The sequence below is a fragment of the Lates calcarifer genome, unplaced genomic scaffold (assembly GCF_001640805.2).
Source record: "Lates calcarifer isolate ASB-BC8 unplaced genomic scaffold, TLL_Latcal_v3 _unitig_715_quiver_2073, whole genome shotgun sequence".
NCBI classification, from domain to species: domain Eukaryota; kingdom Metazoa; phylum Chordata; class Actinopteri; family Centropomidae; genus Lates; species Lates calcarifer.
In genome coordinates, this window is record NW_026117933.1 from 1 (window position 1) to 12,095 (window position 12,095).

The window sequence follows — 12,095 nt, forward strand, 5'->3', positions numbered from 1 at the left end:
AAACACATGCTCACAAAATCCTTTAAAAAACACACACAAACAAATTCCATGGATTGATTCAACTCTGTGTGTGTGTAATCCAGGTCTATGCTGCCAGATGTAGTGGATGACTTCAGACTGGCCAACCCCTACTCTAAAGGCCATGAAGCCATTTTCTACTCATTCTACGTCTTCTTCACCAAGTTTGCTGCTGGCATCTCCCTGGGAGTGTCCACCCTCTGCCTGGAGTAAGTCTGTATTTCTATCACACATGCGCCATTAATTTGCGCGCCGCATGATGCCCTATATCTGCACTTAGTGTGTCATGATACCTTGCAAAAATGCATTAAGCCCAGACCTGATGCATAATTCATTGTGCAAAGGGTGTCGAGTTAGCTCATTTGCAGTGTTACAGCGTCAGGCTGGATGTCGATTTCCTGTAACCTGTGTTTAAATGGGATTCTCTGCATGTTTGTGTGTGTGTGTGTGTGTAGGTTTGCAGGGTATGACACCGGCGCCTGCAAGCAGCCTGCTCCTGTAGTGTACACCCTGAAGTTGCTGATTGGTGCCGCTCCAGTGGCCTTCATTGTTACAGGGTTAATGATCCTGGTCCTCTATCCCATCAGTGAAGACGTACGGCTCAGGAATAAACTCTGCCTGGAGGAGCTACGGTGAGCAGAAATCATAGATTTACACCTGAGAAAAAAACACAAACTGTTCAACCTTTAAAGGAGCACTCCACAGATTTTACACATTTAGGTCAGCATACTCTGTGTAATCGCCATGAATAGCACTACTCAGCTTGTGAAAACAGTTGTATGTCTTCTGAGGTCTGGAGGGAGATTGATGATATTATCAGAGTTATTTTTTTACACGCTTAATGCTGCTACATGAAAAAGATGTAAACAAATAAAGATATGAAATGTTAATTGCGAGAATTTCTACTTAAAAGCTAACATTTTTATGGGAAATGTTGCAAATACTTAGAATACGTAGAATATTTGTCAAGTATAATAAATTTAAGTAACATAAATGTAATAAGTTATTTTCCACCAGTGCCATTAATGTGTCCATGTTACTGATGTTCATGTCTCCCACAGGAAACAAAAGCATCAGCTCCAGGACCATGGAAGATTTGAATAATGTGTGACTTGGATCTTGAATGAAGTGAATTTTAAAAAAGCCACGTATTCCAGTACCACAGCTGGAAGTTTGTTCTTTAGTGTATATTACACTGATAAATAGTTAAATTGTTTTACTGTAAACATTCTTTGTTTCATTTTCACATGTACTGTATAGTCATCTTGGATTATAAATATATAAGAAGATTACCTAATTTATATAAATGAATGTATATTATTATTATTTGCTGTGCTTAGCTCTACAACACTGTTATTTATTTACGATATATAATTACAAAGGATTGACATATGGAATGAATAAATGTTGTAGAGGTTGGTTGCTAGACCACCAATATGTGTGTGTGTGTGTGTGTGTGTGTGTTTTTTTTTTTTTTGCTAAAGAGGTGGTAGCAAAGTAAATAATACACAAATAATGTACAATAATGATACAAAGGAGTGCACACTAGTTATGCAAATTTAGCCATGAAAGTAAAGTTTTTGTTGACTATTGCCCCCTCTAGTGGTCACTTGAGTTACTGAGTTTGATAACATTACAAATAAAGGAGACACAGGCTTCAACTGCATTCTCATGAACATATTTTATGTGCATTACACCTTAGAGAGGGTTGGTAAATTCAGTTGTAACATTTGAGTGGGACTATTCAGCATAGGAGTGCTAATCCATTTTTTTTTTTTTTTTTTTTACAAAATCAGAATTTCATACTCTTTACTTTCCTGAGTGTAAAGGTTTTTTGCAGTTCTCCAGTAACAACAAAAACAAAACATTTACATCGTACAATAGTCTATGTCGGCTCTTGTGTCAGGACATCTGGCCACCTGGTATCTGGACAGTCAGATTAAAACAGAAAACATCTCTAAAACATACTCAGAGCTGTCAGTGGAGTGCCATACCAGTACAGTAGGTGTCCTGCTTCAGTGAAGGACTTAGACTGCAACAACTGCACTGCATTTTGTCAAAACAAAAAAGAAAAATGCGGTACAGTGCTCAAACTTCAGGTAAACTCTCATTTCAAAGCAGCAACATGTCAACACAACAGCCCTTTTCAAATCTCTACTGTTTTCACATACAAAAATAAATTTTATTCATAACTCTGGTTGCAAAGAAGGTTTTGCATGTTCATGCTACCTTTGCTCTGTCTGCACTGTGTACTTCAGTCTGAGATTTAAATAATAGGAACATGACTGTGCAAGTCCATAAATTGAGGAGTGTGATAAGAGGAACTATGTTGAGGCCTCTGTGGTTGTGTTGGGGTTTTGGCCGGGGGCTGGGCTTGATGGGCAAGAGTTCTCTGGACTCCCAGGAGTCCGCAGGGTAGTTTTCCGCTTCCCGTTCCGCACAGTGAGCTCCTCTTTGGGTTTGAATGTCAGAGGCACAAAGCCGTCTACATCTGCCACAAGCACAATCCACAACGGACCTGGAAAAAGAACAAGAGACTGTTGGCTCAGAAGGGTTTTCCATACATCTGAGTTCTGTTTCCTTAACACAAAAAAAAAAAGGTTTATCATAGCAGTAACTTGCTGCTGTGTCAGCCTTCACTACAACAGCAACAAAACACTAGGCACATTAATTGGAGGTAAGCTGCTTTTGTTTAAAACCTTGTAATCTGACCTAGGCTTTTAATCACTTCCAATTATAGCTTATGCATGTTAACACAAGAACAATGCTAGAACGCACTGTCCGAGATTGAACAATTAAATTAGGTTCTTTATCAATTAAAATGCATTCTAACTTGAAGGTTTAAGAAAAATCTCAAAAGAGAAAGAGCAGAGTTTGACTAAGACAATCTATTTGACTTCCAGATGACCTCAGTAGGGAAGCCCATCAAACAAGCTTGCTGAAAATACCCACAGGGGAGACCTTCCTAAGAGACCTGCAAGGAGTTTCCTTGAAATGGTTTTAACTTATTAACCCTGTACACTCTCTGTCACCTCACACTTAATCTTACAGGCAATGTAGCATTGAGGGTTTTGGGAGGATTTTAAGTTTTAAGACGCCAACTTAGATACTGCTTCATAGTAAAGAGAAAGCTAGGGTTTAAATGCATCAGTGACAAAGTCTTGAAAGTGTGTTTGTCATTTAAAAAAAGCTAAAAAGTAGATTGAGTTTTTTTGCAAACAGGCTGTACATACCATACATCATCTCCACTGTAGTTAGGTTGAAGAGGTCTTGGAGGGCACGCAGGCAGAGCTTCCCATCACACAGCAGCACTGGCCTCCGCTCATCAATGAACACATTTTCTGATAACTGCTTCTGCATGTGCACGAGGTAAAGAAAAGAGGTGAAAGGTCGCTATCAGGGATAAATCAATCAAAGCAAGCTGGATGCTATTACAATCAGTACATCAATACCTTAATCTGATGCATGCTAATTAAACACTATACTCGGATTTGTGTGTTCATACCGCATTAACTGCTTCCAGGTATTTCAGTTGTCTTATCCTCGGAATGAAAATTGTAACTGATTAAGCTGTTTAAACCCCTCATGCAAAAGCTGCTCATGACAGAGACTGCAGCAAGAAAGTGAATCATCTCCTCCTTGCTAGCTTAAGGTTACTTTCCCACACAGTGTGATACAAACAGTATAGCACAGTCAATCTAAAATAGGCTATAAATGCAGTGAATAAAACTGTACCTGACATGTGACATTGACATAGGGGGGCTCAGAAGCATTGGGGTAGACACTCAGGGACTTCTTGCCATTCTGGCTATAATCTCTGATTTCTGTCAGGCACTGCTGCACGTCTGCAAAGCGAGTAAAAAGCCTCTCCATGTTGTGGACGAGCTGCTCCAGCGCGCGCTCCCTTGAAGGTCCCGGCGCCTTTTCGGGCATAGGCAGTGTTGGCTCGGTGTGAAGCTTGTCCGACAGCTCAAAGCGGGGAGAGCTGGCCCGGCTGGAGTCTCTGCTGGCCTGGCCGGCCACCGCCAAGCTGCTCATGCGGTTAACGTGGTCCATGTCGAAGTTCTCCACCGTGATGGAGGAGGCACTGGAGGGGGCTCTGTCTGATGCTCGGTCAGAGAAGTCCACAGAGCTGGTGACAGGGCTGGGCTCGCCGCTCCTCACCTCCTCCACCAGCCTCCGTCTGTTCCCTGGTGAACGAATTACTCCCCCTCCAGGCAACACCAAGTCCTTTATCCCTTGGCGCTCCCTGTCATCCTTAGATAGGTGCTCAGAGTGCCTCCTAATCCCTGCGCAGAAATTAGAAGTGGATTCATGGTTGTAAGCAGAGGGGGGTGGTGTGATAGGAGTCTCTGCATTGTACATCAACTCTTTGGCTATTAGACGAAGAATATATTTATCTGTGTTAGAAGATGGGAGGAATGCAGGATCGTTGGACTTCTGCCTGCCCACCATCAGCAGCAGCATCTTGTCATTGAGGAAGCAGACTCCTTTAGGCCTCTCGTTTGTCTGCAGAGAGATCTGCTGGATGTTCGGCATTGCAGAGGCTGTGATGCAGTACACAAGCACCATGTTGCAGGTGTTGGAGGCCACTGCGACTGTGGAACCACGTGGGTCAAAAGCAACAATGTCTGGAACCAGAATCCCCGGGATGCTGACTTTGCGAGTGGTAGTGACCTTGCGCTCATATGTGACCAGGATGAGGTGTGAGGAGTCCTGTCCAGAGCCCGTCAAAGTGTCTCTGCGACGCAGGTGGATAAGGGGGCTGGGGTCAGAGCGACGATGCCTCGCCAGGAGGTGGGTGAGGTCCAGAGGTCCTGAGCTGGGGATGTAGGACCTGTCTGAATCAAAGGATCTCCTCCTTGAGTCCAGAAGGCTGTCATCGTCTGATACAACCACGTGCGAGCCTTGGCCTTGCAGGGACACCGTCTCTGATGGCATGTCAAAGGCTATGCCCGCATTTAAGCCACAGATTTTGTCCAGAGGTAGCTCTGTGGCAACAGCTACTTGTGCCTCCCCTGTGGCCTCGATGGCACAGATGTAGCCTCCCACATCAAATATGGGGCAGAAGGAGCAGGCCACCAGACTCTTCTGGATGTCATTCCAGATGTAAGAGTGTAGAGCACTGCCTATAGCTACCACCAGGCGTGTACCGTCCTTAGTCCAGCACGCACAGTGGATGAGTCCACTACCTTTGATGTCTGCTTTGATCCTCCTGTTGTCCACCCTGACAGAAAACAGCACAGAAGTGTCCCTCTTGGTCAGCACAGCCAGAATATCCAATTTAGGATGCCACACGCAGCCTTGAGAGAGCAAGGGGAAAGGCTCACTCATCTCACACGTCTGAGTGCACAGCAGCTTGTTCTGCTCAAGGGTGCTGAGCTGCAGTTGCCACACGGTAACATGTTTCTTGTGCTGAACAGCCAACAAGGCAGGGGAGTCAGAGCAGCACAGCGGGCCCCAGAAGAGCCCGAAGACATGCTCAAACTGCCCAATAACATTAGTGTCCCCAAACTTCACCTCACCATTGATGAAGTACAGAGATGTCAGGCAGACCTGCTTGCCGTCCGTCCATGCTATCCCATGCACAGGGTGAATGGCTTGGTGTAGAGTGTTGAGACCTGTCCTAAGCAGCTTTGCCTTACCAAGATCCATCCTGAAGAGGCTTGTTCAAGGAGAAAAGGAGAAAAATGTGACTCAGAAAGTTAACATTGATGACAGAGACTTGTATCTGATCTGAATGGGTCCTGCACAAGCGTAGCTATTGCTACCTATGCAGATTAAGAATAGCAAAAGCCTCTCCCAGGTCTCCTCCCAAGTACATGCCTTAATCCCCTCTGCCTGAGCTGAGGCAGTTGTGACGAACACTTATAGCTGCTTATGCCCGAATGACCTTAACAACACACAGGTCCTGTTAGGACCTCAGGGCATTAACAAAACTATGTGTTGAGCAGATGAGTCTCATTAAAGCATTCACTCTTATATACCTGGTGAAACTGACATGATCACTAAGGAGAAGTAAGCTCGTCCTCCTATCATCGTTTTTTTTTTTCAAATGTGAGACATCGATAAGATATGACAAAGAAATCAATTTAAAATGAGATGTGCGAGTTAACGATAATTCTAATACTATAACATCTTAAGTTGAATACGTAAATCAGAATATGACAAATGTATGGAGGGGTTATAGAAAATAACAGAATACAACCTTACTGAGACGAAGTTATGGTGCGTATGGGGTTAACATGAGGATAAACTTAAAAACTCAGCCCCTATTGTGAGACATAGTTTTCTATTTCATACTCAGTGAAAATCACAGGTTTAAATACATTTACCTACATGTAGAGAGCAAACTAATGAGCATAAGTCCACACATTTTTAAACTACACGTACCTTAAAACAACTTTAAGCATCTCATTTGGAATCCGTGTGAATCACTAAAAGTGAGTTTCCTCATCTCTCATTTCACGTTTTGCCGGCTAAAAATGTGTCTCCAACGTTCATTTTTAATTGACTCGGAAGCAAAACTAACCGACGGTATTGGTGCATTGTGGGATATGTAGTTTAAATATTATTGAACTATTGAACTGTTTTTACCCTTTTACCCGCACGAGGTCACTAAGTGTGTGTTAATATCAAATGCTGGGTAATTCAAGAGAACTAAAATAAGCGTAAAAAGTTATATGATAAAGATTATTGCGAATTAGAAAACTTGAATTAAACTGGCATAAGACAACGGTCGAACTTAGTACATCCGCCGTGTGGCGCAAGTATTCGACGAGACTGAAGACGGCGTACGTGGTGTAGTTTTAGATCTCGACGTCTGTCTCGCTACAAATTAGAGAATATCTTGGCTGTCTCGCGGTTGGCTGCAGCTACGGATCGGTAGTGGTCGGCGAATGCATGGTTTCCACCGATATATCCCGACTTGTAGCCACAAAACGGGTAACATTGGTTATCGAAAGGGCTTTTTAGGCTGTATGTTTAAGAGCTAATCTTTGAAGTAGCACAACAATGGGCGTGGAAGTCGAGACAATATCTCCCGGTGATGGTAAGTTGTTTTATCCGCTTGTGTGTGCTTTAATGCGGGGGTGGTGGTGGTGTTGGGGCTCTGGTACTTCCTCGGAATGTCGTTCAAATCTCGTTAGATATCATAATAATGATAATGATAATAATAATAATACTAACAATAATAATAATAAACAATTTAAGTAGTGCAGGAGGGGAGATAATTTACTCGTTAGATAACTTGAAACTAATAGTAGTAATTGGGTTATAATTGGGCGTCTGTGCAGCCCAAATTTTTACTGTGTTACTCAGCATCACTGACGCCTGCACGGCATCTTTCTAGAAAAGTCCATACTTACTGACTGCTAAATGGTTGAACTCTGCCAAGCTTAATCTGCAAGTCTCTGTAAATTGAGAATTTGCTCATAAGGGAAGAAGTTAAGGTCAGGTAGGCTAGATGGCTTCACTAAGCTTATTTCTCTCCGACAAATGCACTGATAACGTAATTAGAGGCATATGATAGCCCCCTACCCTGGAAAAATAAGTCTCCAGGCTAAAGTTTCATTATAAGGAGGAGACTAACAGATACATATCTGACTTGTGTATGTCTGTATAAGGAAGGCATGGTATTCCTGCAAGGAACACCTCACCAGACTCACCCCAGTCATTGTTTATGTACAAGATTAGGCTGACAGCCTCTCAGGTGCACAAACACACAGTGTAACACTTGTTTTCTCTCTTAACAGGAAGAACATTTCCAAAGAAGGGCCAGACATGTGTTGTTCATTACATAGGTAACTGACTCTTTCTTTGCTTTTGGCAACCATGAAACCAGACGTCTTTCCTGTCTCTTTGTTGACAGAGGAAATTTGTCCCTGTGTGTCTGTTTTTTTTCCTTGTCAGTATCTGGAGCACATCACTGCTTAGTTTGCAGGTCAGCTCTCACAGTGTAGACAGTCTGTCAGACATGTATGCACCTGTGTGTCCCTTACAATGCCACCACACCCAGAGAATGTTAATTTGCTTTGTTTTGATTGTGAATTTTGGTTTCTCACGGTGTCTGTGTCATTTTAGAGACTGTTGCAACTGGCACCACAGTCTCATGTAAACACTGGGAATGTACACGCATGTTTTCTTTTTCCTGTTTATATCCTGTCAGATCGCCCAATTTTGAGGCGTGGCAGTAGGACGCTGAGACATTCGGGAGATAAATTTGGGTTATTCTGTGCCCCAGGGTTGGCAGACCAGACAACTAGGTCAGACAGAAAGTAAACAAAACCTAGTTCAGTTGACATCAGTCTGTCTGTGTATCACAAGGTTATTACACGGCTATAAAAGTTATTGCAGGCTCCTTGACAATGTCTTTGTAGTAGATCAATTTGATTCAAGCACGTGAGTATTGTTGTATCATGTGTGCACGCGTGTACTCTCGATTGCCAATTCTTGCTTGTCCCTGATGGTGGGGATTTCCTCTCCACTACTTGAAGTGGGTCTTGTGAGTGAGTGTCTTAATTAGTAAGTATATAAATTTCTTGGCTTCATTGACTAGCTTATAATACTTTGTTTCATGTAAGAATTGCAGCTCTGTTTGACTAGCGTGTTTGTGATTAGAGTCAGTAAAATGCATGCCGACTCTGGACAACAAATGCTGTGTTGTTCCACGTTTTTTGGGGACAGTGGAAAAAGTAATCAGATTTCCCCTTCTGGCCTGATCCGTACAGAGATCAGCTCCTGCGGTAACAAATTATGCTATAATTGGATGTGATATATCTCAGCACGTGAAGTTGCTCCATTGAGCTCTTCACTGAAGTCACGCACTGTGAGAGTTTGGTAGTCATTTGCTCTTTGCCTGGCAGTTCTCTTTTCCTGTACCTACCAGTATTTTTGGTTAGTTAACTAGTAAAAGCAGATGAGTTTTAGTGTCCACCAGTGGCTCACTCAAGTATTATACATATTTTGGAAACACTTCATATTGTTTTTGCCTTTATTTCCTGTTCTCTACTGCCATGATCACATATCGTCAACTGCTGTTTTCTGTACTTGTCACATCCCTGAATGGAACAAAATTGGCACAAAATCTTTTTTTTTTTTTTTCTTTTCCTTTTTGACTCACAGGATTTACCCATAAGCTCCTGGTATTTTGGCAGCGGTGGCACGCAAAATATAGAGTTAAGCCAAAGCAAGGACCTTGCCAATGGAACACAGGAAGAGCTACAAATATATTATTGTATCAGCAGGGGAAATGCATTTGCAGTGAGTAGACAGAAAAAAAGGTACTGGTACTTAAGGGTGCAGCTGTACACCGTGTGAAAATAAGACCTTAGTCTGTAACACAGCCCAGGAGATTAGCTGAGGATTTGTTTTACAATAAGCAATATTTGCGCTACAATATGTGGCTCTCTGTTAAGCATGTTTGTACGTGTAAACAAGTCACACTATCAGTTCATTTCATTTTCATTCACATTTTTACTTACTTACTTGGCTTTTTATGTCAATAATCCCCAAAAGGCAAAAGTATTCCTGGAATACGGACAAAATAATTTTCTGTTTTGGTTATTTTCTTTGAATTGGGATAGTCAGCTAATGAGCATTAGTAATTTGTATGGATGTCAAACTACCGAAGACTATTGGCTTGTCAGGTCACTAGTACGCTGTTGTAAAGAAAGAGACTAACCCACATTTGTTTTATTTAAAAACGTAAAGACAAGATTAGCTCAAGATCTGATAAAAGGATAGTACTGGTAATAGAGGTTAGCTCTAGATTTGGGATATAAGCCTGTCCAAGTCATCCAGCTGGCTCCACAGACTGCACCCTGCACTGGTATTAATTTTCAAGATAGCAAAGATAAACAGTAAGGGTAAGGAAGGAGTGATTTCTCAATAGTCACTGGGTTTTGAGACCACTCTGTTTGCAGCATTTCACATTAGAGAGCCTCACTGCCACAGAGACTCTCTCACACTCTCTCTCACTGCGATGCCTTTTTGATCCTCACTTTCACCCCTGGGATTTTAGACATGCAGACACACACATGCCAGACCACACAGACACGTAGATATGTGTGTGACCCTCCTCTGACTCTGCTGAGAGTTGTGGTTGCCCAAATTAGCAGAGTGGTCATTGCCACAAGGCAGGTAAGAGCTGTGGTGCCATGAAAGCGACAGGACAAAATGATTAGAAAAGCTGCTTATTCTTTCACCCACATTCTTGTTTCATTTGTGCCTGACAGGGAGTCTGTTCACAGGGCAGCAGCTCTATCAGCAGTGCATCTCAGACAAGCAGGCTGGTGTGGTTCAAGTAGGCCTGAGACGTGTTATCTATTTTACTCTTGGATTATCTTTCCCTGGCCTTGCTACGCTTCCACTCATGCACACATTAGCTGCCAAGTCCAGTCAGCTACAGATATATATGACCAGCCAAAAGCTTGAGAAGCTAATAGTAAATTGCCCAATTCAGGGTCAGATCACATATTTGAAGAGCTGTCAGAGATTTAGAGGCTTTCATGTTCCATGTTTGTTTGCTGAGTCAGGAATCCTGTGATCACAAGCTCATTTCTCTGTGTGTCCGGAAGAGAACTACAGCAGCCTGTGAGTTTCCCTGATTGATGAAGTCTGGCTGGCACTAGGCTACGGTGATAAACAGTCCAGTACATGGACCAGGTGCATGAGCTTTTGGAGCAGTGGGCTTACTGCATATGATGTCATGCCTAAATGTGGACGTCATTCCTTACCATGTTTGAGCTCCAGACTTCACCATGAATCGTGCTGAAGTTGAACCCTAATGGCCTAATGGTGTGTAACACAGAAATAGACTGAAACATCGGGTTGTATGTCAGGAGATGCCAAACTCTCGTTCCAAGGGAGAGTGTTGTGATTGAATGCCATGGGAAGCGTTTAGTCCAAAGATTGTATAGTTAAAGAAAGAAAGGTGTTGACATACAGCTTCTAAATTGGGAGAAAAAAAAAATCCTACATCAGCTTGAGGTATTTTTTTTTTGTGTGTGTGAAATATAGCATCCAGGTGTCCTGGTTTTTCAGAGTGCATGGCATCAGAAAAAGTAGTTGTCTGTGTTGTCCTCACCATAGTCACAGCTTAGTTATGGCTGTAAATTTATTGTGGACTTCATTATGGGCACCCAAAGGGGGACTTATCTTTGAGTATTGAGTTATCTTGTGTGTTTTGACAGGCTTGTACACTGATAGAGAGATATCCTCTTGCACTGCCCAACAGAAAATATAGGACAGAAATATAAGGCAAAATATGACAGTGACTTTATAGTTCATGAATAATTATCCAGCAAACCTACTACTATGCTTAAATTTGCTATTTAATTAGGGCCCGAGCAACGAGTTGCGTGGGCCCAACGGGGCCATGCAACGAGTTGCAAGGACCCTCTTGTTTTCGTTCGGTTTATTATTATTAGGGCCCGAGCAACGAGTTGCGTGGGCCCAACGGGGCCATGCAACGAGTTGCAAGGACCCTCTTGTTTTCGTTCGGTTTATTATTAGGGCCCGAGCAACGAGTTGCGTGGGCCCAACGGGGCCATGCAACGAGTTGCAAGGACCCTCTTGTTTTCGTTCGGTTTATTATTATTATTATTATTATTATTTTTTTTCTTCTTTTTCCGCCTCTTTGATCGCCTTTTTGAGGGCCTTAACATGCGTCAAAACTCCTGAAAATTTGCAGACGCGTCAGGCACGGCGAAAAATTTAATAATTTAGGGGTCTTGAGCATGGGTGTGGCAAAATGGCCTCGGTAGCGCCACCTACATTTTTAAACGGAACAGCCCCTCAAGCCCGTTGCGCCTAAAAATCTGAAAATCTGCACACATATGTAACATCCCATGACGCACCAAAAAGTCTCTTGGAGCCATATTCTAAACCCAACAGAAAGTATTTTTATTTTGACCGGAAGGTGAAAAAATTGTGTGTTTTTGGCCATTTCCAGGGGTCGCTTGAACGCGAACTAGTCCTAGACGCATTATCCGATTGACTTCAAAATTTGATAATTTGTTCTTAAGACATAGACGAAGTTAAATTGCAAAAGTTTCGGACTTTTCATTGAAGGGCGT

General features: G+C 42.6%; 2 protein-coding genes across 2 annotated transcripts; one reads left to right on the forward strand and one right to left on the reverse strand.

Annotated features, from left to right (window-relative positions):
* The first annotated feature begins 47 nt into the window (after positions 1-47).
* On the forward strand, positions 48-815 carry LOC108879694 (sodium-dependent lysophosphatidylcholine symporter 1-B-like). Its single transcript, XM_018671067.1, has 2 exons — positions 48-227; positions 474-815. Exons 1-2 carry the CDS (start codon positions 88-90, stop codon positions 652-654), a joined length of 321 nt encoding a protein of 106 aa, XP_018526583.1. The 5' UTR covers positions 48-87; the 3' UTR covers positions 655-815.
* Positions 816-1,680: 865 nt separating this feature from the next.
* Positions 1,681-6,566, reverse strand: LOC108879695 (WD repeat and coiled-coil-containing protein). The gene is made up of 4 exons (XM_018671068.2): positions 6,412-6,566; positions 3,754-5,683; positions 3,252-3,372; positions 1,681-2,536 (listed from the first exon to the last, which is right to left on the reverse strand). Exons 1-4 carry the CDS (start codon positions 6,429-6,431, stop codon positions 2,343-2,345), a joined length of 2,265 nt encoding a protein of 754 aa, XP_018526584.1. The 5' UTR covers positions 6,432-6,566; the 3' UTR covers positions 1,681-2,342.
* Between the last annotated feature and the right edge of the window lie 5,529 nt (positions 6,567-12,095).

Coding starts and splice junctions, on each gene's coding strand:
- LOC108879695 (XM_018671068.2), bottom strand. CDS start 6,431: ATGCTTAAAGTTGTTTTAAG. Junction 3,373..3,753: donor ATGTCAATGTCACATGTCAG/GTACAGTTTTAT, acceptor GTGCACATGCAG/AAGCAGTTATCAGAAAATGT. Junction 2,537..3,251: donor TACAGTGGAGATGATGTATG/GTATGTACAGCC, acceptor TTCTTTTTCCAG/GTCCGTTGTGGATTGTGCTT.
- LOC108879694 (XM_018671067.1), top strand. CDS start 88: ATGCTGCCAGATGTAGTGGATGACTTCAGACTGGCCAACCCCTACTCT. Junction 228..473: donor GTGTCCACCCTCTGCCTGGA/GTAAGTCTGTAT, acceptor GTGTGTGTGTAG/GTTTGCAGGGTATGACACCG.